At 36.3% G+C, this 21,900-nt stretch overlaps 1 protein-coding gene across 1 annotated transcript in view; it reads right to left on the minus strand.

The window, feature by feature from the left end:
- Positions 1-3,169: 3,169 nt before the first annotated feature.
- The window catches only part of LOC144963708 (uncharacterized), a 45,225-nt gene continuing 26,494 nt past the window's right edge, over positions 3,170-21,900 (minus strand). The window contains exons 2-3 of the mRNA XM_078897661.1: positions 10,710-11,073; positions 3,170-5,492 (exon numbers count right to left, since the gene is read on the minus strand). Coding sequence (XP_078753787.1) covers positions 4,721-5,492; positions 10,710-10,960 — 1,023 coding nt within the window. The 5' untranslated portion in view covers positions 10,961-11,073 and the 3' untranslated portion in view covers positions 3,170-4,720. The remainder of the gene's footprint in view (positions 5,493-10,709; positions 11,074-21,900) is intronic.

Here is a 21,900-nt window from a genome sequence, read left to right on the forward strand (position 1 = left end):
ATCAATTCTTTGGTATTAGAAGGTTAGTTTATTAACACCATTTGAAAAACACAAGAAAAACTCAAAACTTACGTCGCTTTACAGTACCCATTGAACACATATCATATTATGTAAAGCAGTTAAACTCATCCTTTCAGAAGATGACGAAAAAAAAAGATGAATATACAACATTTCACCCTCATCATAAACTTCACAATTTTCAGATGCGTATTGTCTTTCTTTGAAATAATTTAAAACGATGGATTTAGAAAGGTAAAATCACCACAGATCAAAACATTACTATTAGTATTAGGCATTTTAACTATTTCGAAAATGAAGCCAAATGAAGATGTCTATTCCACAGCATTAAAATTGCCAATGTTACATATAAAAAAGATAAAAACATAAACATGGCTGTGGGGCCCGAGGGTCATGGACCATCACATTAACTGTGCTGTGCTACACTTCTTAATTACCGGCCCTCTACACTACTTAAAATAATATATTGTCATATTGTAAATATCTATTGCTCTATTTTAATTCGTGCTTCCTTACAAAGGAGCATTTTATTTCCTGCCCCATCAATGTTTTTGTTTATTCATCTTAACAACGCCACTACAACATTATCGCATTCGTCTGTGGTGTTTCATTTATCCTGTTTTGTTGATAAAGGGGAAACCCGAAACTTCCATTTTATCAGTTTTCGTATATTAAATTGAAGCTTTCATTTAATTTCACATTGTTATAGTCATGACGGTAAACTTATGTTATTTGTATGTGATTAAATGAAAACACCGCCAACATCAAAGGAAATCGAGACTACACAAAAACCGATATAGACGTCTAGACTAGAAATGCTGACCTCATCCTTTAGATTCGCAATATTATTTTTTAAAAAGAATCTTAGATTGCATGCAAAATATTACATAAATCTGCCAATGGTCTATGGGAATTTGAGGAAAAGGCGTGCTCTTAACTTTAAAACGAACTATAATACTAACATCAATGTATTTTGCTATTGTCATTGTTGCCCTGATGGTTATTGTTGTCATGCGTGGGCATTGATGAGAACAAACTTTTGATACTGACAATAAAAATAATGATGATGGTGTTGATGCAGACATTTGTGAGGAAGATGATGATGATGATGATGATGATGATGATGATGATGATGATGATGATGATGGTGATGATGATGATGATGATGATGATGATGATGACGATGTTGATAATTATCATTATTTTGTCATCTCACACCATATTTTTCAAATTCGATTTACCAATTTACACAATGGATGATATAAACCCTCTTTCCTGATTATAATGATGTTACAATGATAACGGCTATGATGATTATAATGATGATGACGGTTGTGAAGAAGATGATGCTGCTGCTGATTTTGATAATAAATCTTCTGATGTCATTTTAAAGTGAACTGAGAAGTTAACAGCTATTAAATCAAACCTTTCACGGATTTAGTCATCGGGTGACAATGGATATTCTGAGATTTCTTTTTTTTTTTTTACGAATGATCATTTTGAAAGCTGCACAATTGATTTTGAGCGTGTTAAATGAACCAATATCCAATTATTCTTTTGGAAATTGAATCAATAACCCTTTTAAACTATTTCAATGAGAATACAAACGAAGCTTAGTAAATAAATAGATCCAACATCCCACTTACGCCAATCTATTTAGAAATGTTTAACTTGAATCTAAGCTCAATAAAACCATCTGACAACTCTTACTTGGCCAAAAATCCATGCCACGGGTGCATTCCATTGTCTTGAGAGGAGTGTTTGGGAATACATTCAAAAAATCTCTTGATTTAAATAAACTATACTTTGCGCGGTATGTGGCACGCAGAAGACATAATATGATAAGCGATAAAATCATGTTATTGTAGATTAAAATAAGGAAAGAATTGGATTCTAATTTGGAGAAATTCCGAAAAGAATTTAAGGCATCATTTTTCATCACGAAAAATACATTGTGTCCATAAAGTCTTTCCTTGATATTAAAGACTTATTATTCTAAAGCCGTAATAGATATTTGCATTTTGGTTTTTGCCATCTTCTAAAGAAAAGCCATATATTTATTCCCATTAGTCATTAACCCGCGTTACATCACCGAATTTAGCAAAATCAACGGGATTCTATAAGGCATCGTTTTTCTCTCCTATTTGGGAATGGTAAAGTGCGACACAAATTTTTCTTTGTGTAATGTGATTGTATGAAACAAAATCAGTCAAGGTAGCTCTACAGCCTTTTATAGCTCAGTTTGGCAGACAATTACAGGAAAACAACTTGTTAAAATAAATAGAATCTAAGTTTGCTGAGAAGCCTAATGAGAGATTGATCATGCTCGCACTTGTGATTCCGGAATAGAAGGGGAGAAAAATGAGGTCTTTAAGTTCATATTGATTTTGGTAAATATTGCGATATAATGTGGGTCAAAGGCGAATGGAAATAAAGGCATGGCTTTTCTCTAGAAGATGGGTCAAACCAGTTGCAAATATCTATAAGGTTTGTAGAATAATAAGTCTTTGAAATCAGCTAAAGACTTTATGGACAACCTGTATATTTCTTGTCGCGAACTGAATTAAGAGAATGTGTGTGTGCGTGTGTGTGTATGTGTGTGTGTGTGTGTTGGGGGGGGGGGGGGGGGGGGGGCTTCACCTGGAATTGATATGTTGTCTCTGTATTGTACTTTGAAAATTCATTAAAAGCAGTCCCGAAACTTCAAACGCGATTTTCTCAAATTGAATCTTTTTAAAACACTATATTACCCAGGCTTTTATTTATTTGAACCTATCAGCTTTAAATATTTAGTATTTACATCTTTTTTAGGTTGCTTTTTTAATAATGTGTATCTATATTTTGATATTATGTTCATATTGTGCCCAATACAGTAAAGTTTATCTTGTTGATTTTCGACAGGAATTCACAACACATTTCAAAAATTCTTAACAGAATGTTTGGGATTAAATTGTTTAAAAGCGACACATGTTATACACACATACACACACACACACACACACACACACACACACACACATATATATATATATATATTTATATATATATATACATATATATATATATATATATATATATATATATATATATATATATATATATATATATATATATATATATATATATATATATAGCTTGGGCTATATTATTATTGTACAAAATTTTAAATCGTTAAACTCAGCGATTAAAAGCCTAAGGGGTTTTGAAAATCACTCACTGTCATAAACTAAAATTCTAGGATATATCATAGCGTCGACAAGATAATAACTATTTTTAGATTGAGAGAGCTTCGATTCGGAAGGAAAATATGTCGGTTTGAATGACAGAAGCAAAAAGTGTACTGGTGTTATTGACACTTGATTAAAAAAAGAAACTGCAAGATAGGTGCAGATTGTCGAAAGTACACATTTTGTGAGTAAAAACTATTTAAAAAAACCCCAACCCGAATCTAATCTAATTGGCTGGCGAGTTGCGAATGAACGGAGATTCAAAATGGAAGGGTTCGTTTCAAAGAACAACAAAAAACAAAAACAAAAAACGACCATAAAAGTATAGTGGAGACAAAAGTTTTTCTGCTGGCATTGTAACTGACTGAAATAATGTGATTTATCACAACACACTTTCTGTTTTGTTTGTTTGGTTCAATTTGTTTGAGTTTCAATGAAATATTAATTGGCATAAATATAGAATTGACAGTCGACCATGGACATTATTGTGGTCTGATCAGTCGACAGTCAATACCCGGTGATTTGATTCATCATGGCAAAAGTAAGTTCAAATATGAAACGGAACGAAGTATTATCTTTTCCGGATGTGTTGCTAATTTCCTCTTTGGAAATCTTTTGCGTTGAAAGTATGAAGGCTGGTATCTTACCTGCCATCGTGTACTAGAGTGCTTGATATTACCAGCTCAAAATAGCCGAATTAGTCACTATCCTTACTACGGCCACTTCTAGGCAAGAGCTTATCTAGTCAGAGACTAGAAAACGTTAATGAAATCCGATTTATTTAGTCTCTTGCTCCACTTAGGCTAAAGACTAGCTAGTCATTTACTCGACCAGTAAATAACTAAATCTTACATAAAACTGGGCCCAGGTGTAGCGCTTTAGAGAAAGTTGTACTTCGAACATTTGGAAAACTAGTGGTAGGTAATAAGCTATTTTTATTCCCTTATTCTCGTTATTCTTTGTCTGACTTTTACTTAGTGATTGACCCCTACAGACACTCTTAGATTTTGTAACAAATGTCTTTTGTTCGAGTATATGAACGGGAGTAGACAGTACGACATGAAATCTGTGGAAGATGCCCACAAGAGTGAAGCTGCTTTACAATTCATAAACCGAAAGTCATCGGTTTTCAGTTTTACACGAGACACAATATATTATAAAAGGATCAGTTTTCAATATTGAGAAATTCGTGGCGGGGAAAGCGATTATGAGCTTCTTTGATGAAAGACATAAAATCCACCCCAATGTATTTATTATGAAGAGACGGTCATGAAATGTAAACACCAACATTCATAACAAAGGGTGGAATACAATTTTAGTGGTTACATATATCATATACCCACAGACAGAACTTTGTCAAGAAACGTAACTCATTTACCAATTAGATAAAGTCCGATATAATTTGTGTCACCAGATCCATAAATGATATTTTCCAATTTTGCACAATAGTTAATGGTCATTTCAAGGCATTACAATCACAAAGCAGGTAGTTGAATATGACTCCGTGACTTTATCTTATCCGATTTGCTTAATTTGAGACCCTGCAACCACCGATTGCATTTATCCATGCTATCGTCCTCACCACCAGGATACAAGCTACTATTACTACTGTTTTGTTGTGGCGTTTGATGTTTATTCCTCATATTTGAATGACTTGGGTCAGCGGAGTGTGGTAGCTGGAATTGTTGTTGTGAATATCGACCACAAAGGTGCAATGAGGAAGCATCGTCACCATCACTAGCTCGGTCTCCCTCTTGGCTTGTGTCATCATAGAAAGAACGACGTTTACTCAAAGAATCTTTTAAGGAAAGTTCATCCAGTCTTAATAAATTTTCACTGGTAAAAGCACGTGACGAAATAGCGCCATCTGTCACTTGGCTATCACTGGAAACAGTTCTAGGAATGAGATTTCTATCAAGACCATAATCTCCCATGGTGCGACGTGAAAGTTTAGGTGTTGAACACGGAGAAGCGCCATTGCTGTTTGTTTGAGCTGTGGCTGAGTAAGTTGACGTTACAACGATTTCTTTACGTCTGCTTCCGGGTGTTGATGGAGGAGTTGGGGTACTCGTCATTTCAAAACGAGGACGTTCGACCTGAAGAGTGTTGCTGCTGTTGTTGGTGTTGTGTATGACGGGGCTTGTATGAAGAATGTTCCCGTCTGCATCTGTCATTGGAGCCATGTCACATCCAGGTGAATCCTGCGAAACGTTCATAACGGAGGCTAGTTGTGGGCAAGACCGGAAGCTGCGTGATTCGATGAACATATCGAAGATATACGCCAAGTGTGTTTCAACATCAGGAGGTAGAAGTTATGTGGAGAGAAAAATAAAATGGAGGAATTAGGGAGAGAAAACAAGATAATATATTTTTATGTTTGAATTATCAAAAATAATAGCTATTTAACACGATCTTTGTGTCTTAACAAACCCACTATCTCAATTTCCAATTTTTGCAATCCGTTTGCATGGAAACGAACCGATGAGATGAGAGATTAGATGCCTAAATAAATAAGACACAAATGGGTTTCTGAAGTCTTTATTTTTCGCCGCACAATCTTCAAGAAGTGATGGTTATAAATGAGCAATTTGTATATAAACCTCATTGTGTTTTTTGTCTGATATTATCTACATTGGATCGTAATTGTAAAATATACTGTTGCTCCGTTTCGTCAAATTCGATAACAGATCATTTGATTATATATATATATATATATATATATATATATATATATATATATATATATATATATATATATATATAAAACCAAATGATCTGTATAAAGAAAGAGAAGAGAAGAGAGGGGGAGTGAAAGAAAGAAAGAAAGAAAGAAAGAAAGAAAGAGAGAGAGAGAGAGAGAGAGAGAGAGAGAGAGAGAGAGAGAGTGAGAGAGAGTGAGAGAAAGATAGATAGATAGATAGATAGATAGATAGATAGAGAGAGAGAGAGAGAGAGAGAGAGAGAGAGAGAGAGAGAGAGAGAGAGAGAGACTGGAGAGTGGAGGGAGCGATATTGTGTGGCATATGGCATGGGGTCAGGCAAGAACAACAGTCGTTAACTGGGGGGAAATAGAGACATCACAGAGAAATCTTATGGAACACTGGTACACTTGTATGCAAACGTGACAGTGCAATTTAAATCAAAATCTCAGGAAAATTCGGAGTTATATAAATCTATAATGTGGCCAGATTGACCAGAAAACTTCAACTTTATTAATCAATGGAATATAATGACGCCAAAATTCTACGAAAATAATCTTTAAAACTTAGAACTTCATAAATGATGAATTTTTACAAGTTGAAAGTTATCTTAATCTGTCCATGAATGAAATTAAAATATTGAGGCCAAAATCTTTACAAAATGGACTTTATCAGTGCATAGAAGCTTTTGCGAAATTTGATAATATCGATATGTCATGTAAAGGACTGTCAAAACACTATGGTTGACGTCCAATGTCCATGCAATCTGCAATCCTCAAAAATCAATTCACACATATTCTTCAGCTACCATGTTTATCAGACTGTTACTAAAGAATCGTTTAAAATACAGTTAAAGACAAAAGTATTACATCTTATACTATTTTTTCTTTGTTTCTTTAGCAGCTACATGGTTGGTTTGTATATTGAATATGTAATACAAAGGCATGATGCATGTGATACATACGTATCAAATGAAGCAATGTAGCTGCTGCTTTAATGAAAAAAAAAGTGATAATGATCAAAGTGAATGTAACACAGATGTGACTGGTGCGTCTCCTATTTCACCATTCGTTACGTCAGAATCTGAATTGATTTCATGTGGTGAATTATGTCAACTTCAATAAACCAATTGCTCCCCATGTAAGCTTAAAACGCTATTATTCAAATTCGCCATTTTTACTCACAGCTAAGTTAAGAGATATAGTGATAGTGTTATGAAGAGTACTCCAGTGTATCTGATAGAACGGGGAGGTTAGTCATAGAAGAGAGAGAGAGAGAGAGAGAGAGAGAGAGAGAGAGAGAGAGAGAGAGAGAGAGAGAGAGAGAGAGAGAGATTGTGCACTTTGATCAACCTCAATAGAAGAGGGGTGTGTATATGTGTGTGTGCGCGTGCAATTTGACCAACAGAAAGGGGAGGGGGGGGGGGGTGTTGACTAATCCATCTTAAAAAAAAAAAAGGAGGGGGGGGGGGGTGCATATATTGGGCATTTTCTAATTTAGGCGTGCGAGATATGACGTTTGCTTTTCTTTCAATCAAATATTATTCTTATAAAATAATCGACAGCATAGAGAGTATCGTTTTCAAAAAGGATTAAATCATAAAAGATGAACAACTTGTCACAAGGAGGGGGGGGGGGGCTTTGCAAATAAGTTTCGGAGGGAGGGGGGGGGGGGGGGGAAGGGTGCGAAAAAAATCTGAAAAAGAGACGGAGGGGGGGGGGGGGCATCTGTTTGATACAGTAGAGTAAATTATTATATGGCTGTAGCGTGACATTGTAACCTTTCAAATTATGTCACGTCCGTCCGTCCGTCCGTCGGGCGATTGGAACTTGGGACTAGGTAATTCATAAAATTGCCCGTGGCGATCAATCTTAATGAAAGTTTCCGATGACAAGTTTAATTTCCGTACTAAATCAGAGTTTGCTAATTTTGGAATGCCCCAAAGAGGCAAGACAGATATGCCCGAGTAAGCAAAAAACCGATTTGGCGTTAAAACCCTACTAACGCACTGGAATAAATTGGGAAAGCTTTTAGTTAAACGAGAAAACTAGGTTATAAAAGAGTTTAAATGGCAGTTCTAAATAGATGTTACTTGTTTACTTAAGCCCGTCAGCTCCCAAGGGGATGTGTGTCAAGGTTATTTAAATGAAAATCCACTGTGTCGATGATTTAATTATTGAGATACATTTACCCAATCGAAAATGGATTTTTAAATACTAAACTTAAGGAAACAAAACATGATTTGAGTATTAAAAATGCGCAATATGTAAATATTGAATTTGCTATCAAGACAAATGTTGACCAAGATATGATTTTTTTTGGTTTAACATTTAGAAATGTCACAAAATTCTGAACATATAAATAAGGTTGACAAAAAAAAAAAAAAAAGAAAAAAAAAAAAGAAAGCTTTTGTAGACTTCGAAACGTGTAATAAACGTGAGCTTAGAATTTGACCTTTTATTTTGCTCAATATGCACTAAATGCGCTCACGGCGCTTTACAGGTCCCTAGTCAACAGTAATACCAACGAGTATATATATATCTAAAAGTAAATATCATTGGTAATACTAATATAGGATAAAATATAATGTCCGTAAGACGCTATTACACTCTTTAACGCTGCCATAAACGGTCACGTACTCATTTAACTTTTGAATATGGTGAGATAATGACAAAAAAACAAAACAAAACAAACTTACTATTGGAAGCTGCATGAAAGGTAAATAAAATTTGGAAAAAATAATTATGTAAAAATCGTATTCAATGACAAACGTGGAGAATACCCAATGAAAACAGATTAAAAGGCATGAGACATTGTAAGGTCAGAGGTTGAAGCAGCACTGGATAAAGTGAAGGATGAAAAAGGCTACAGGTATTGATGTTGTTGAAACAGAAATTTTGGAAGGTGTTGGAGACTTCTGCTTAGAAGTTATCACCAACTTTTGTAATATAATGTACAGATGTACTAAAAACTTCCATCCTTATTCTACTACTACTACTACTACTACTACTACTACTACTACTACTACTACTACTACTACTACTACTACTACTACTACTACTACTACTACTCTACTCTACTACTACTACTACTACTACTACTACTACTACTACTACTACTACTACTACTACTACTACTACCACTACTTCTACTACTACTACTACTACTACTACTACTACTACTACTACTACTACTACTACTACTACTACTACTACTACTACTACTACTACTACATGTACTACTACTACTAAAGAACCCGAATCAATAGAATGTCAGAATTTAAGAACAATGGTTCTTATATGCCGTTTCCAACGTGTACATATTTGAAGTTCTGTTAACCGAACGCAGTTATGGGCTCGTTTTAACATTGTTGTAATGGAGAATATTTTGTGTCGGCTGGAGAGTTTTTTTTCCCATTACAACAATGAGACCATGACAATTTGGGCTATCAGACCTGCAAATAGATATATGTCGGCCTTTACCCTTAGATACTACGCACATGATTAATGAGGAGAAAAAAATGATACATTCATTTCGGAGTAAACAAAGAGCAAACGTACTTGATTCAGAAGCAACTCAGAAGTTGTGGATGTTTTACTTATACACACTGCATCCGTATGGAAGTGCAAAAAACATTTAGAACTGCCTTTTGGTTACTAGCATATCCTTTGATACCAATAACAATGAGAAACTGATGTTAACTAGAGGAAAGTTCGTGTCTAGGACAACGACATATCACTAAATGTAAACTTGTCTTGATTTTTGTTTTAAAAGGAAAGAAAAAAGAAGACGAATAAAAACAAACACCCCAACAACCCACACACATTTTTTCATCTACACCGTCGGATTGTTAAATAGCCACATCGTGCTTAAACGTCGAATATATTGATATACATCTCTTAAAACGTCACAAGCGGCACATCTTATGATCGTAATGAATATTCAAGGCATCGGTTTCTGTTTTCTATAAAGATATATTTAAACAAAGATAATTTAGGGACAGCGTGGATCAGCGGTACGGTCTTTGCTTCGTACCCGAAAGGTAGTGAGTTCGATCAACCGCCGCTGCGCTCTGTGGCCTTGAGCAAGTCACCTCGCCCTAGCTCAATTTGCGGCGCTACACTTCGGCTGACGTCTGGGTTATTCTAGTCTTCCCCTGGAATAGACCCTAGAAACAAATTTTCTCCTATGGGATGAATAAAGGGGATTTTTTTTTTTTGATTTTATTACCTTTCCCCAACTCATTAAATATTTCTTGTGGAACATAATATGAAACAAACAAGAGTAATTCAATTTCAACAAAAGCTTAACGGCTGAAGGGCTTCGGGAACAAAACAGGCGAGGCTGTCTGTAATTTTGTTACAGGCTTGAAGCAATTATGAGTTGTTGCAAAATTCCAAAAGAGAGAAAATCACGGGTTGTAGAGTTTAGCATCATCATCCTCATCATCATCATCATCATCTTCATCGTCATCATCATTATCATCATTATCATTAACGTCATCGTCATCATTATCATCAACAACATCATCGTCATCATCATCATCATCGTCGTCGTCATCATCATCGTCATCATCCTCATCATCATCATCATCGTCATCATCATCATCTTCACCAACGTCATCGTCATCATCATCATCATCATCACCAACGTCATCGCCATCATCATCATCATCATCAACAAAACCAACAACATCATCACCATCTAAAGTGTGACCAAAATAAGAGTATTAGATATGCCAATTTTGTATGTTCAGTAAAATTACCGAGACAATGAAGCTGTGGAAGGTCTTCTGGACCCAGCCCCTTGATCAGACAGTACCATATCCTCATTACAGTTCTTTCTCATATCGTCGTCGTCGTCATCGCTATCACCGCCACAACCATCCGCATGAGGCTCCAGTAGTTGTAAACTAGGTGGCGGGGGTGCAGCCGAACCAGCAGTTACTTTTGTTGTGGTGATAGTGGGAGGGGCGGGTTGTGACTTTTGCTGTTTTCCGGATATCGAGGTTGCCATATTGATATTGATCAATATCCTTCGAGTCGACTCGCCTCTTAACCCTTTCTCGATCCTTCAATCACGGGTTGGTAACCATGTTCAAATATCTCTTAATCAGCGGCTGGGATATTCTGGAAAAAAGGAATTATGAGAAAAAAATTGAATGTAATAATATAAAGTATACCAAGCAAAAACTATAATGCTCCACACAATTTTGATAATAAAGATGATGATAATAATTATGATGATGATGATAATGATAATAATGATAACAATACTACTACTACTACTACTACTACTACTACTACTACTACTACTACTACTACTACTACTACTACTACTACTACTACTACTACTACTACTACTACCACCACCACTACTACTACTAATAATGATGATGATGATGATGATGATGATGATGATGGTGATGATGATGATGATGATGATGATGATGATGATGATGATGATGATGATGATGATGATGATGAATATGATGATGATTATAATAATAATGATAATAATATTAATCCAAATAATAATAATAATAATAATAATAATAATAATAATAATAATAATAATAATAGTAATAATAATAATTTTAATAATAATAATAATAATAATAATAATAATAATAATAATAATTAAAAACAATAAATAATAACAATAATAATAACAGTGGTAGTAGTAGTAGTAATAGTCGCAGTAGTAGTAGTAGCAGTGGTAGCAGTAAGTAATAATATTAGTAGTAGTTGTACTAGCAGTCGTAGTAGACGTTTAGAGAAAGTAGTAGTAATAATAGTATCATCATCATATTCATCGTCGTCATCATCATCATCATCATCATCATCATCATCATCATCATCATCTTCCTCCTCCTCCTCCTCAACATCATCATTATCATCTTCATCATCATCATCATCATCATCAATAGTAGTAGTAGTAGTAGTAGCAGTAGTAGTAGTAGTAGTAGTAGTAGTAGTAGTAGTAGTAGTAGTAGTAGTAGTAGTAATAGTCGTAATAGTAGTAGTAGCAGCAGTAGTAGTAGTAGTAGTAGTAGTAGTAGTAGTAGTAAAAGTAATAGAAATACTAGTAGAAATAAGGTAGAAGACGGGATAAGAGTAGGAGGGGTGGTGGTGGTGGTGGTGGAGGAGGATGAGGAGGAGGAGGATGAGGAGTAGGAGGTGGAGTAAGAGAAGGATGAAAGGAGGAGGAGGAGGAGGAGGAGGAGGAGGAGGAGGAGGAGGAGGAGGAGGAGGAGGAGGAGGAGGAGGAGGAGGAGGAGGAGAGATGAGGTGGAGGTGGAGTCGAGAGAAGACAATATTTATATTTATATAATGACGCGTTGTCTGATAATGTTAGAGAGACCCCTCATTACGATGCTTAAGGCCTTTGAGTATTCTAAGACACCCTATGGGATAATTTCCCCATTCGCAACAACATCACGAATTTCCATGCATATAAATACGGTAAGTCCCTAGAAGGAAGGAGTCAATAACTGGTAGTGAGTTTTTTTATGCTAATGAGAGCTATTCGCGCTTCTCTCCCTTATGTCAGACGCTGTTTGGTATCAATGCCACACTGCACTCATTATAAAGCTATCAAGGGGTTTGGGTAAAGAAAGATAACATTTATTTACATTGCACAGAGGGAACAAAACAAAGAAACAAGTAATACAAATTATGATATGATGTCTGAGTAAAAGGGCTAAAAAAGAAGTCCTTCAGAGCCAATAGTGGTGCTGGAGTTTATTCGGATTTCTATTAAAAAAAATTAAAAAAATTGAGCATTTATATAGCGCAATATCCACTTAACGTGCTCAATGCGCTTTACAAGGGGTCCCTGGTCAACAGCAACATTTAACATGTAGGACGAGACATGACGCCTATTACAATTTTTCGGACAAAGACAACGCTGTTAACGGCCAGGTACTCATTTTACACCTGAGTACGGTGAGAGAATGTGAGTAAAGAGTCTTTTCCAAGGACTCAACTATGCGCCGAGCGAGGCTCGAACCCAGGACCTTCCGATCCGAAAGCGAGTGTCATACCACTAGACCACATAGCCGCACATAGCGTTAAACAGATAATAGCAACTACTTGCTACCTTCTAGATAGTACGGTAATATGCAAAGTACTTTCCGCCAGATCTAGCTGCTCCAACTACCCATTAACTATAGATGGATGGGGAAAATATGGACTTCCGCGGATTGAATATGTGTGAAACCAGTGTTCTACTTAGCTATCAGGACCCCATTAAGGCTTAAAATCATCATCATAACTGCCGTAGTACCACACCTTTGCACGTACCTCCACAAACTATGATGTACGGTTTTAAAAGATGGGGAGCAAAAACAGCAGGATATAACATACCAATACACAAAAATGTGTATAGATAGAACGAAGTTGACGTCACCCAGGTCTTTGTTACTGTTTTTTGCCATCCGCGTTTATGAGTAATTCTCATTAAACTGTATTAACCAGACTATAAAATTCATGGTTACACATAGTTTTATGTATTGGTCCCTTATACTTCCGGATGGCAATTTTGTGAGTTCTCAGCCAAGCGCATACTATCTATAACCTTGAATGTTTAGAGATAGTGTGCAATTGGATAAGAAACTCACAACATTGCCACCGGAAATATAAAAGACCAACACATAAAAGTATGTGTAACCATGAACTTTTTTAGTCTGGTTAACACAGTTTAGTGAGAATTATTAAAAAAACATGGATGGAAAAACACAATAAGAAAGACCCGAGTGACGTCAACTTCGTTCTATCTATAGTCTGACAGATATAATTTAATGATTAATGAGAACTAATCACCAAAATGGCTGTCTAAATCAATAACAAAGAGCTGAGTGCCGTCAATTTCGTTCCTTCTATATCTGGAGTATTCATGAATCTCATCTATACACTATTAGTCACTATAATTTAATAATATTGATATGGAAAGATGGTCCAATATAACCTGCTAGTGGAATAGATAAAACAATCTGAAGCACAGTGTGCATGATCAATCCGTCGGAATAGAGTGGCCGAGTGGTTAAGGCATTGCACTGTGACCCGGAAGGACCCGGGTTCGCGCCCCGCTTCAGGCACTTTCGTTTTTTTCCTTGAGCAAGATTATTAGCCCCCAATTTGCTCACTTGGACAACTTGGGTGATTCCTGTTGACATCAGACATCTTGTTTGATGAGTTATCTATATTCCTTCGTGGAATGCCTGGGCGACGATATCTTATGATGTCGTTGCGGAAAAGGCATTAAAAAATATATGCATATATATATACAGCATATATTATATTTTAAAAAGTTTAAAAATGAGCGTTTATATAACGTACTCAAAGCGCTTAACAATTAACACGTAGAATGAGAGATGACGTCAGTTTGGCGATAATATATTTTTTTCTCCGACAGAGACAACGCTGTTAACGGCCAGGTAATCACTTTACACATGAATACGGTGAGAGAATGTGAGTAAAGAACCTTTTCGAAGGACTCAACTATATGCCGAGCGAGGCTCGAGTCCAGGACCTTCCGATCCGAAAGCGAGTGTCATACCACAAGACCACATAGTCGCATACTATGTTAATATTTATATTTATTATAATGTGCCAGGAAGAATAACAAAATAAATAATATTATGTCATTTTGTCTTGAGATTGACCCGTGGATATCTTAAAATCACCTCGTTTGAACAAAAGAGTAATGTATTAGTGCAAATATTTAATTTTATCTATTATTGTAATAGGCTCAACAGTAGGGACGTCACTTCCCTGGTTATATTCTGATCACATGACATGTGAAAAAGTTCTAGCCAGCATGAAGAATAAAAAATACCGATTTTCTTTGTTTAGAACCAAGCTACTCATTGCTGGGCGGACGTGACGTCAGACAATTGAATCCTATTGAGCTGATAAACCGTATAAGCTCAATTACGTGTTAGTACACTCGATTATAATCGGACCAATACTCTTCAACAGTTATAACGTCACTTCCTTCCTAATGACGCATGGTAACTTAGTAACACTGGGTCTAGACTATCGGAACACTGGCGGACGCCTTATGAAATATTTCCCCGGCGAGCATAAAAGCGTATCCAGAGGAAAAAAGACACATAAAGTTGATCATGTTTTGACTTTTACACATTCTGATCACAAGGCATATGAAAAGTTCTAGCCAGCATGAAGAATAAAAAGTAATGATTTTCTTTGTTTAGAACCCAGATGGCCGCCGTTGCCGGGCGGCGTGACATCAGACTACTGAATTGAATTGGACCAGACCAGATTCCAAGTTCAGCCATTTTTAGGCGCGTTGATATATCTAGGTAAAATCTGAGGCAAAAAGACCCCAAAACAAATTAAATGGCAACTTACCGTTTTATCCAACGGGCAGAAAGCAATTGATACTATCCGTGTTATGCAGACTGGGCTTAAACTCCAGAAACTCATAGGGTTTTAAATGAATTTAAAAAGCATTTCTATCAGGTTCCTTTACTCCCAATTAATTTCAACAAGTTTAATTAATCATATAAATGGAATGGAATGGCTTCTCTATATAGATAGTATGCGCTTGGCTAAGAAGCTCATAACATTGCCATCCGGAAGTATAACGGACCAACACACAAAATTGTATATCCATGAACATTTATAGTCTGGTAAATACAGTTCAGTGAGCATTACTCATAAACGCGGATGGCAAAAAAACAATAACAAAGACCCGGGTGACGTCATCTTCGAACTATCTATATAAGGTTTATTTACACGCCATCACTTTACATAATCATCGTCACGTTCTTTCATTTCCTGATTGTAGCAAACCATTTAGCTTGATGTACTCGCCCGATAACGCCATTTCTGGCCACAAACAATGCAATCCATTTGCTAACCTGCTTGAATCAAGAGATAAAAAAAGAGTCATTGAAAGGAATTCTGATCATGGACTGGAGTTTATTCAATCCGTTGTTACTTCATATTTGTAAGAGATAACGTTGCACAAAAGTCGATCTGATAACATGATCTCCCCCACCTCTCCCTTCCTCTCACAATATATTATACGAAAATATATCTTTATACAATCTGAGCCCCGGTTCTAGGAACTGGTCTTGATCTCGAACACCGTTGCTGAGAAAAGGAACGCTACTAATTCGTATAGAATCATTCCATCACACACACACACACACACATGCGCATATATATCTTATATATATAATATATATTCATGCGCATATATATCTTATATTTACACACATACACACACACATGCGCATATATATCTTATTATATATATATATATATATATATATATATATATATATATATATATATATATATATATATATGTGTGTGTGTGTGTGTGTCTTTGTATGTGATGTGCGTGTATCTAATAAGTCATGTTACAACACGACAAAGTCATATCAATTTGAATTCTTCATCTCATAACGTAAATTGTTCATCCCATATCGCAAACATTATGTCGGTACGAGTAGGTACTCGGTTGTAACAATTTAAATCATATTGTCTTAGAGAAGGAACCAAAGAGGATACGTATTGTTTTTGCAATTGATTGAATTTCAGACTTTTTGCTACAAGGTAGCAATTCGTCCGGTTCAGTTGATAGAGCATCCGGCCAGCAAGGATATAGACCAGATTCGACCTCTCGCCTTTTGTCTTGTATTTTATTTTCTGTCTCAACCCGAATCCAATTAAAATCTGGCAGAAGAGAATGATGTCCTTTTTATTGGGTAATAAACATAGTAACTGCCTATTTCACGAATATCTATTGGAATAAAATTCGAGCCTATAAGCTTGCTATGAAATGCAGGGAGAAGGTGATATTGCAGAATGAATTGAATTTAAAAACAAGTTATTTGGATTCACGAGGCTTACAAAACTAGAATTCAAAACGTTCTTCTAGCTTGAAACAAACGGTAAAAATTGCTTGTTTGCCTTATGATAGAACGCTGGTTTATCGCAAAACACAATATACCAGCTTTAATTTAGACCCGATACCAACGACTGTTAAATGGACAGACGGCAAAAACCAAACATCGATTTTGCACGCATTAGTGAAGAAAACCATTTGTTTTGCAGCAAGGCTCTTTGTTGATTGAACAAGAGACCGCCCCCCAACCATACGTCATATAGATAGAATGCGCTTGGCCAAGGAGTTCACAACATTGCCATCCGGAAGCATAACGGACCAACACACAAACTCTGTGTAACCATGAACTTTTATAGTCTGGTTAATACAGTTTAGTGAGAACAACTCACAAACGCGGATGGCAAAAACAATAACAAAGGCCTTCGAACTATCTATAATTTGATATATAATGAGGACAATGTTGCTGAAAATGATGATGGTAACTATGATGATGACGACGGGATGATGAGGATGATGATAATATAATCTATTTCTGAAGTGCCCACGTTCGTTGAGGGTGTAGAATAGATAATGTGTACGCCTTTACGTTCATCATTTGTGTTTGGGTGTAAATGTGCATGTTAGGAGAGTGATTAGATCACGCAACTCATAAAATTATACGTGATAAAAAAAGAGAACGTAATTGGGTTAAAAATCCTTTCAACTTGATTAATGTAACGAATCATTTCTAATAATCTTTTTGTGTTATTTATCACAATGAAGAATCGTGCTGATTGCGACAGATTTATGGCTTAGTTATGCTATCAACCCAACTCATTCGTATCGTAATTTGGCATTGTGTCGGTGACCGAGAGCTGTGGTGCCGTACGTAGTCCAACAAAAATCTTTTGTTTTTTCATTTTGGCCAGAAAACTTTTACTTTATCAGTCGTTTAAAATGACCATGGATTTGTCAACATATTTTAAACTCCAAACTTCTTTCAAGAACTGAAAAAAAGTCTAAGGTTTAATAATTTTGACGATATTTTACTCACACACACACACACACACACACACACACACACACACACACACACACACACACATATATATATATATATATATATATATATATATATATATATATCTTGGCAAAATCACTAAAATATGTGACTTCGTTAAGTTCAAGATTTGAGAGTTTTTGCCAAGATGAGGGTCATTTAAATCGATCGATATTTGAAGGATGAGTTTTCTTGCCAAATTATTAAATATGTGCTTTCCAGAGTACGTCAGTTAACTGGTTAAACTATACGAACATTCTGGGGGAAAAACAAAGTCAACGGAAGGGATGGCTCCCGTATTAATGCAAATAAATGCATAACTCGAAATGGGAAATTGACAAGCAGAGGAGTGGACCGTAAATATAACGTATCAGAATATTAAACATGAAAGAAAAACTCATCAAAGCTCAAGTAGTTGCAGTTTGTACTAGTTTGCTGTGTTTTTCATGCTCTCTCTGCTTCGGCCAATCAAATCTAGAATTCTTGGTCTGTAAAATATCAGTTTAATTTCCCAGATTGTTATTATATAATCTTAATGAATCTAAACCGATATTTAAAAAAAGAGGTTATGTAGTGACAATATGATCTTCATGATGTTAAATACACGTTATTAAAAATTGGATGGGAGATCGATAGCTCACATGATATTGGGACCGAGATAGATCCCGGATGAAGTCTAGCCTTTTTTCTGATTACCCTGTTCTCCTAGTAGTGATTGGATAGCTGCCTGTTAGATCTGGCGGAAAGTATTTTGCGATAGACTAGTGTTCAATCCAAAGGGTAGCAAGCAATTGCTATTATCCGTTTCGCACTATATAAACCTGGATAAACTATGGCTCCATGGGCCTTATGGCTCTGACGGACTCCTTTAAATACACGCTAAAACATAATACTTTTTTACGAGTTTCAAAGGGAGAGGAATTCAATGGTGGCTATGAAAGCTAAAGCGGAGACCGCTCTACATAAGTTTTTCCTGTGTCCGTTAGAAGTGTGAGACAACATCTTAAATATAGAAGGAACGAATTTGACGTCACTCAATCACATCTTTGTTATCATCATAAGAAAACCCGTCAGTGACAAGTTCTCAATAAATTATATCACTCCGACTATAAACGTTTAAGGTTACACACAGTTCTTTGTGTTTTTAGTATTTTTATTTTTGCTGGTGGGTGTTGTGAGTATTTTACCTAAACGCATTGCATCAATAACAGAAAAGCGGAAACCGACGTTGAGCTTTAACTCACTGCTGAGCAGCTGGTGGTGCATACTGCCCAGTGGGGCGTTTAGAGCATGGTTTGGAAACGGTCCATGGTTATGGGAAGGCAACATTCACATAGATCGATCAGCGTAAGGTAGAAGTTTGGCTGTTGCCGTTATATCACATCAATCAGTCTGTTACTTGTGACCCACTGGTTCGAGCTGGTGTATCTTGAAATAAACTAGATGTAGAAAATTGATTGAGTTTAAGGTCAAAATAATAAGAAAATAGATTTGAAGTTTAACAGAAAAATCTTACTCTCATCATTGATTACAAGTCAAATTAAGGGTCGGTATAATGTTGCCTTGTGGTATGACACTCGCCTTCGGATCTGAAGGTCCTGGGTTCGAGTCCCGCTCTGGGCGGCGCGTAGTTGAGTCTCTAGAAAAGACTCCTTACTCACGTTCTCTCATCGTACTAAAGTGTAAAATGTCTCATCCTACATGTTAAGTGTTGCTGTTGCCTAGGGACCTATTGTAAAGCACTTTGAACATGTTTAGTGGATATTGCGCCATGTAAAAGCTCATGTTAAAACAATTACTGTCAACATTATACCTTTGTTGAGACAATGTGTTCCTTATGCAGCTATGTGGTCTAGTGGTATGATACTCGTTTTCGGATCGGAAGGTCCTGGGTTCGAGCCTCACGCTCAGCGTATAGTTGAGTCCTTGGAAAAGGCTCTTTACTCACATTCTCTAACCGTACTCAGGTGTAAAATGAGTACCTGGCCGTTAACAGCGTTGTCTTTGTCCGAAAAATTGTAACATCGCCTAACAGGCGTCCTGTCCCGTCCTACATGTTAAATGTTGCTGTTGACCAGGGACCCCTTGTAAAGCGCTTTGAGCAAAAATAGTGGGTATTGCGCTATATAAAGCTCAATTAAAAAAAAAGAAAAATTAACATATAAAGAGTCACCGAGGACCGTCGTCATAAGCTATTCAAACATGCTCCATACATGATTTCCGATTTCACGTTATTAGGCGTCCGATATTGATTATTAGTTTCCTGAAAGATTTTGCACTTAATTAGCAGTCACAGTTTCCAAGATGACAGGAATTAGCAAACATCGAATTAATTGTGATTGGATATCTGTCCTGATGTATTCGGGCAAAAAACGTGTATTTAAAATTTTGGCAAGAAAAGTCAAATATTCATCGATTAAAATGACTCTCATTTTGCCAAAAACTCTAAAATCTGGGACTTCACGGTTTGAGAGCTTTTGATCGTGAAGTCCCAGGTTTGAGAATTTTTGTTCAGATAAGGGTAATTTTAATCGACCGATATTTGAAAGACGAGTTGTCTGGCCAAATGTTAAATACTTTCTTTTTCAAAGTACGTCAGTGTTGAGATACTCTGTATTGATGAAAGATGGGATAGATAGGGATATATATATATATATATATATATATATATATATATATATATATATAGAGAGAGAGAGAGAGAGAGAGAGAGAGAGAGAGAGAGAGAGAGAGAGGAGGCGAGAGAAAGAGAAAGAGAAGGAGAGAGAGAGAAAGAAAAAAATGAAGATAGATAGATAGATAGATAGAGAGAGAGAGAGAGAGAGAGAGAGAGAGAGAGAGAGAGAGAGAAGAGAGAAGAGACATAGAGAGAAGAGAGGAGAGATAGATAGATAGTATGATAGATAGGCCGATAGATAGATACAGAGATATATAGAGATAGGTTGATAGATGGATATATAATTATCTAGATAGATATCGAGATCGATATATAAAAAAAGTAATGGTTTGACATTTCTTTGACCAACCACACACACATCAATCTCTTACTTATTATGTCTACTTGATTCTAATCTATGGAGTCCTGACACCAATTCTAAGAGGTCAATGTCATCCCGTATGCTCAACGACACGTATTACAGAATAATCAATTGGCAAAGGGCAACAATTTCACCAGGATAGAAAAGACAAATTAAAAAGGCGAGGAACTCTTGATTGTATCCTTGGCCCGAGGGAATTTCATTGTGATAGCGAATGTGGGCTCGTTTTTCTGATTGTCTCTGGTCTAGCAAACAAATTCCTCTACTCTACAAACAAGAGAGAGAGAGAGAGAGAGAGAGAGAGAGAGAGAGAGAGAGAGAGAGAGAGAGAGAGAGAGAGAGAGAGAGAGAGAGAGAGAGAGGGGGGGGGGGGGTGGGTTAATGGCTCAGTATGAAAAGTAATCGACCCATACGCAAACTAAAATGATTCAAGTCGGATTTTTAAAATCTAGTCTCTCTTCTTGCCAATTGTGTCACTGGGTCTAAATTAGAGATGACAGAGAGTGGTTGCTTTGCAATGAACCAGAATCTTTTACAAAGGGTGGCAAACAAGTGCTACTGTCAACTTCACCTTATCAAAAAGAAATATTCCTGATCTATTGACCACACGTCTGTTAAGAATATTTTTCTATGCACGTAAGAGGGAGGAGAAGAAAGAAGAGAGAGAGAGAGAGAGAGAGAGAGAGAGAGAGAGAGAGAGAGAGAGAGAGAGAGAGAGAGGGAGAGAGAGATGGTTTCTTGGTGTCTGAAGAAAGTTACAATCTTGTCAAAACGATTTACTGAGCACGGATTATTGATGGTTTTAAATATGATTGTATCAGGAATTATAACTGATAAGTAAGAAAATGAAATGAGGCGTTTAACTTGATTGATGCCACAATGAAGAGAGTAAGCGACAAAATTGCATACAACCACACACGAAGGAAAAGAGACTCAGCCACAGTTTCTCACACCCATACAAAGAGGGATAAATTGAACGTTTTATATATATATATATA

The sequence above is a fragment of the Berghia stephanieae genome, chromosome 2, assembly GCF_034508935.2.
Source record: "Berghia stephanieae isolate SIO BIC M18660-M18661 chromosome 2, UCSD_Bste_1.3, whole genome shotgun sequence".
Taxonomy (NCBI): domain Eukaryota; kingdom Metazoa; phylum Mollusca; class Gastropoda; order Nudibranchia; family Aeolidiidae; genus Berghia; species Berghia stephanieae.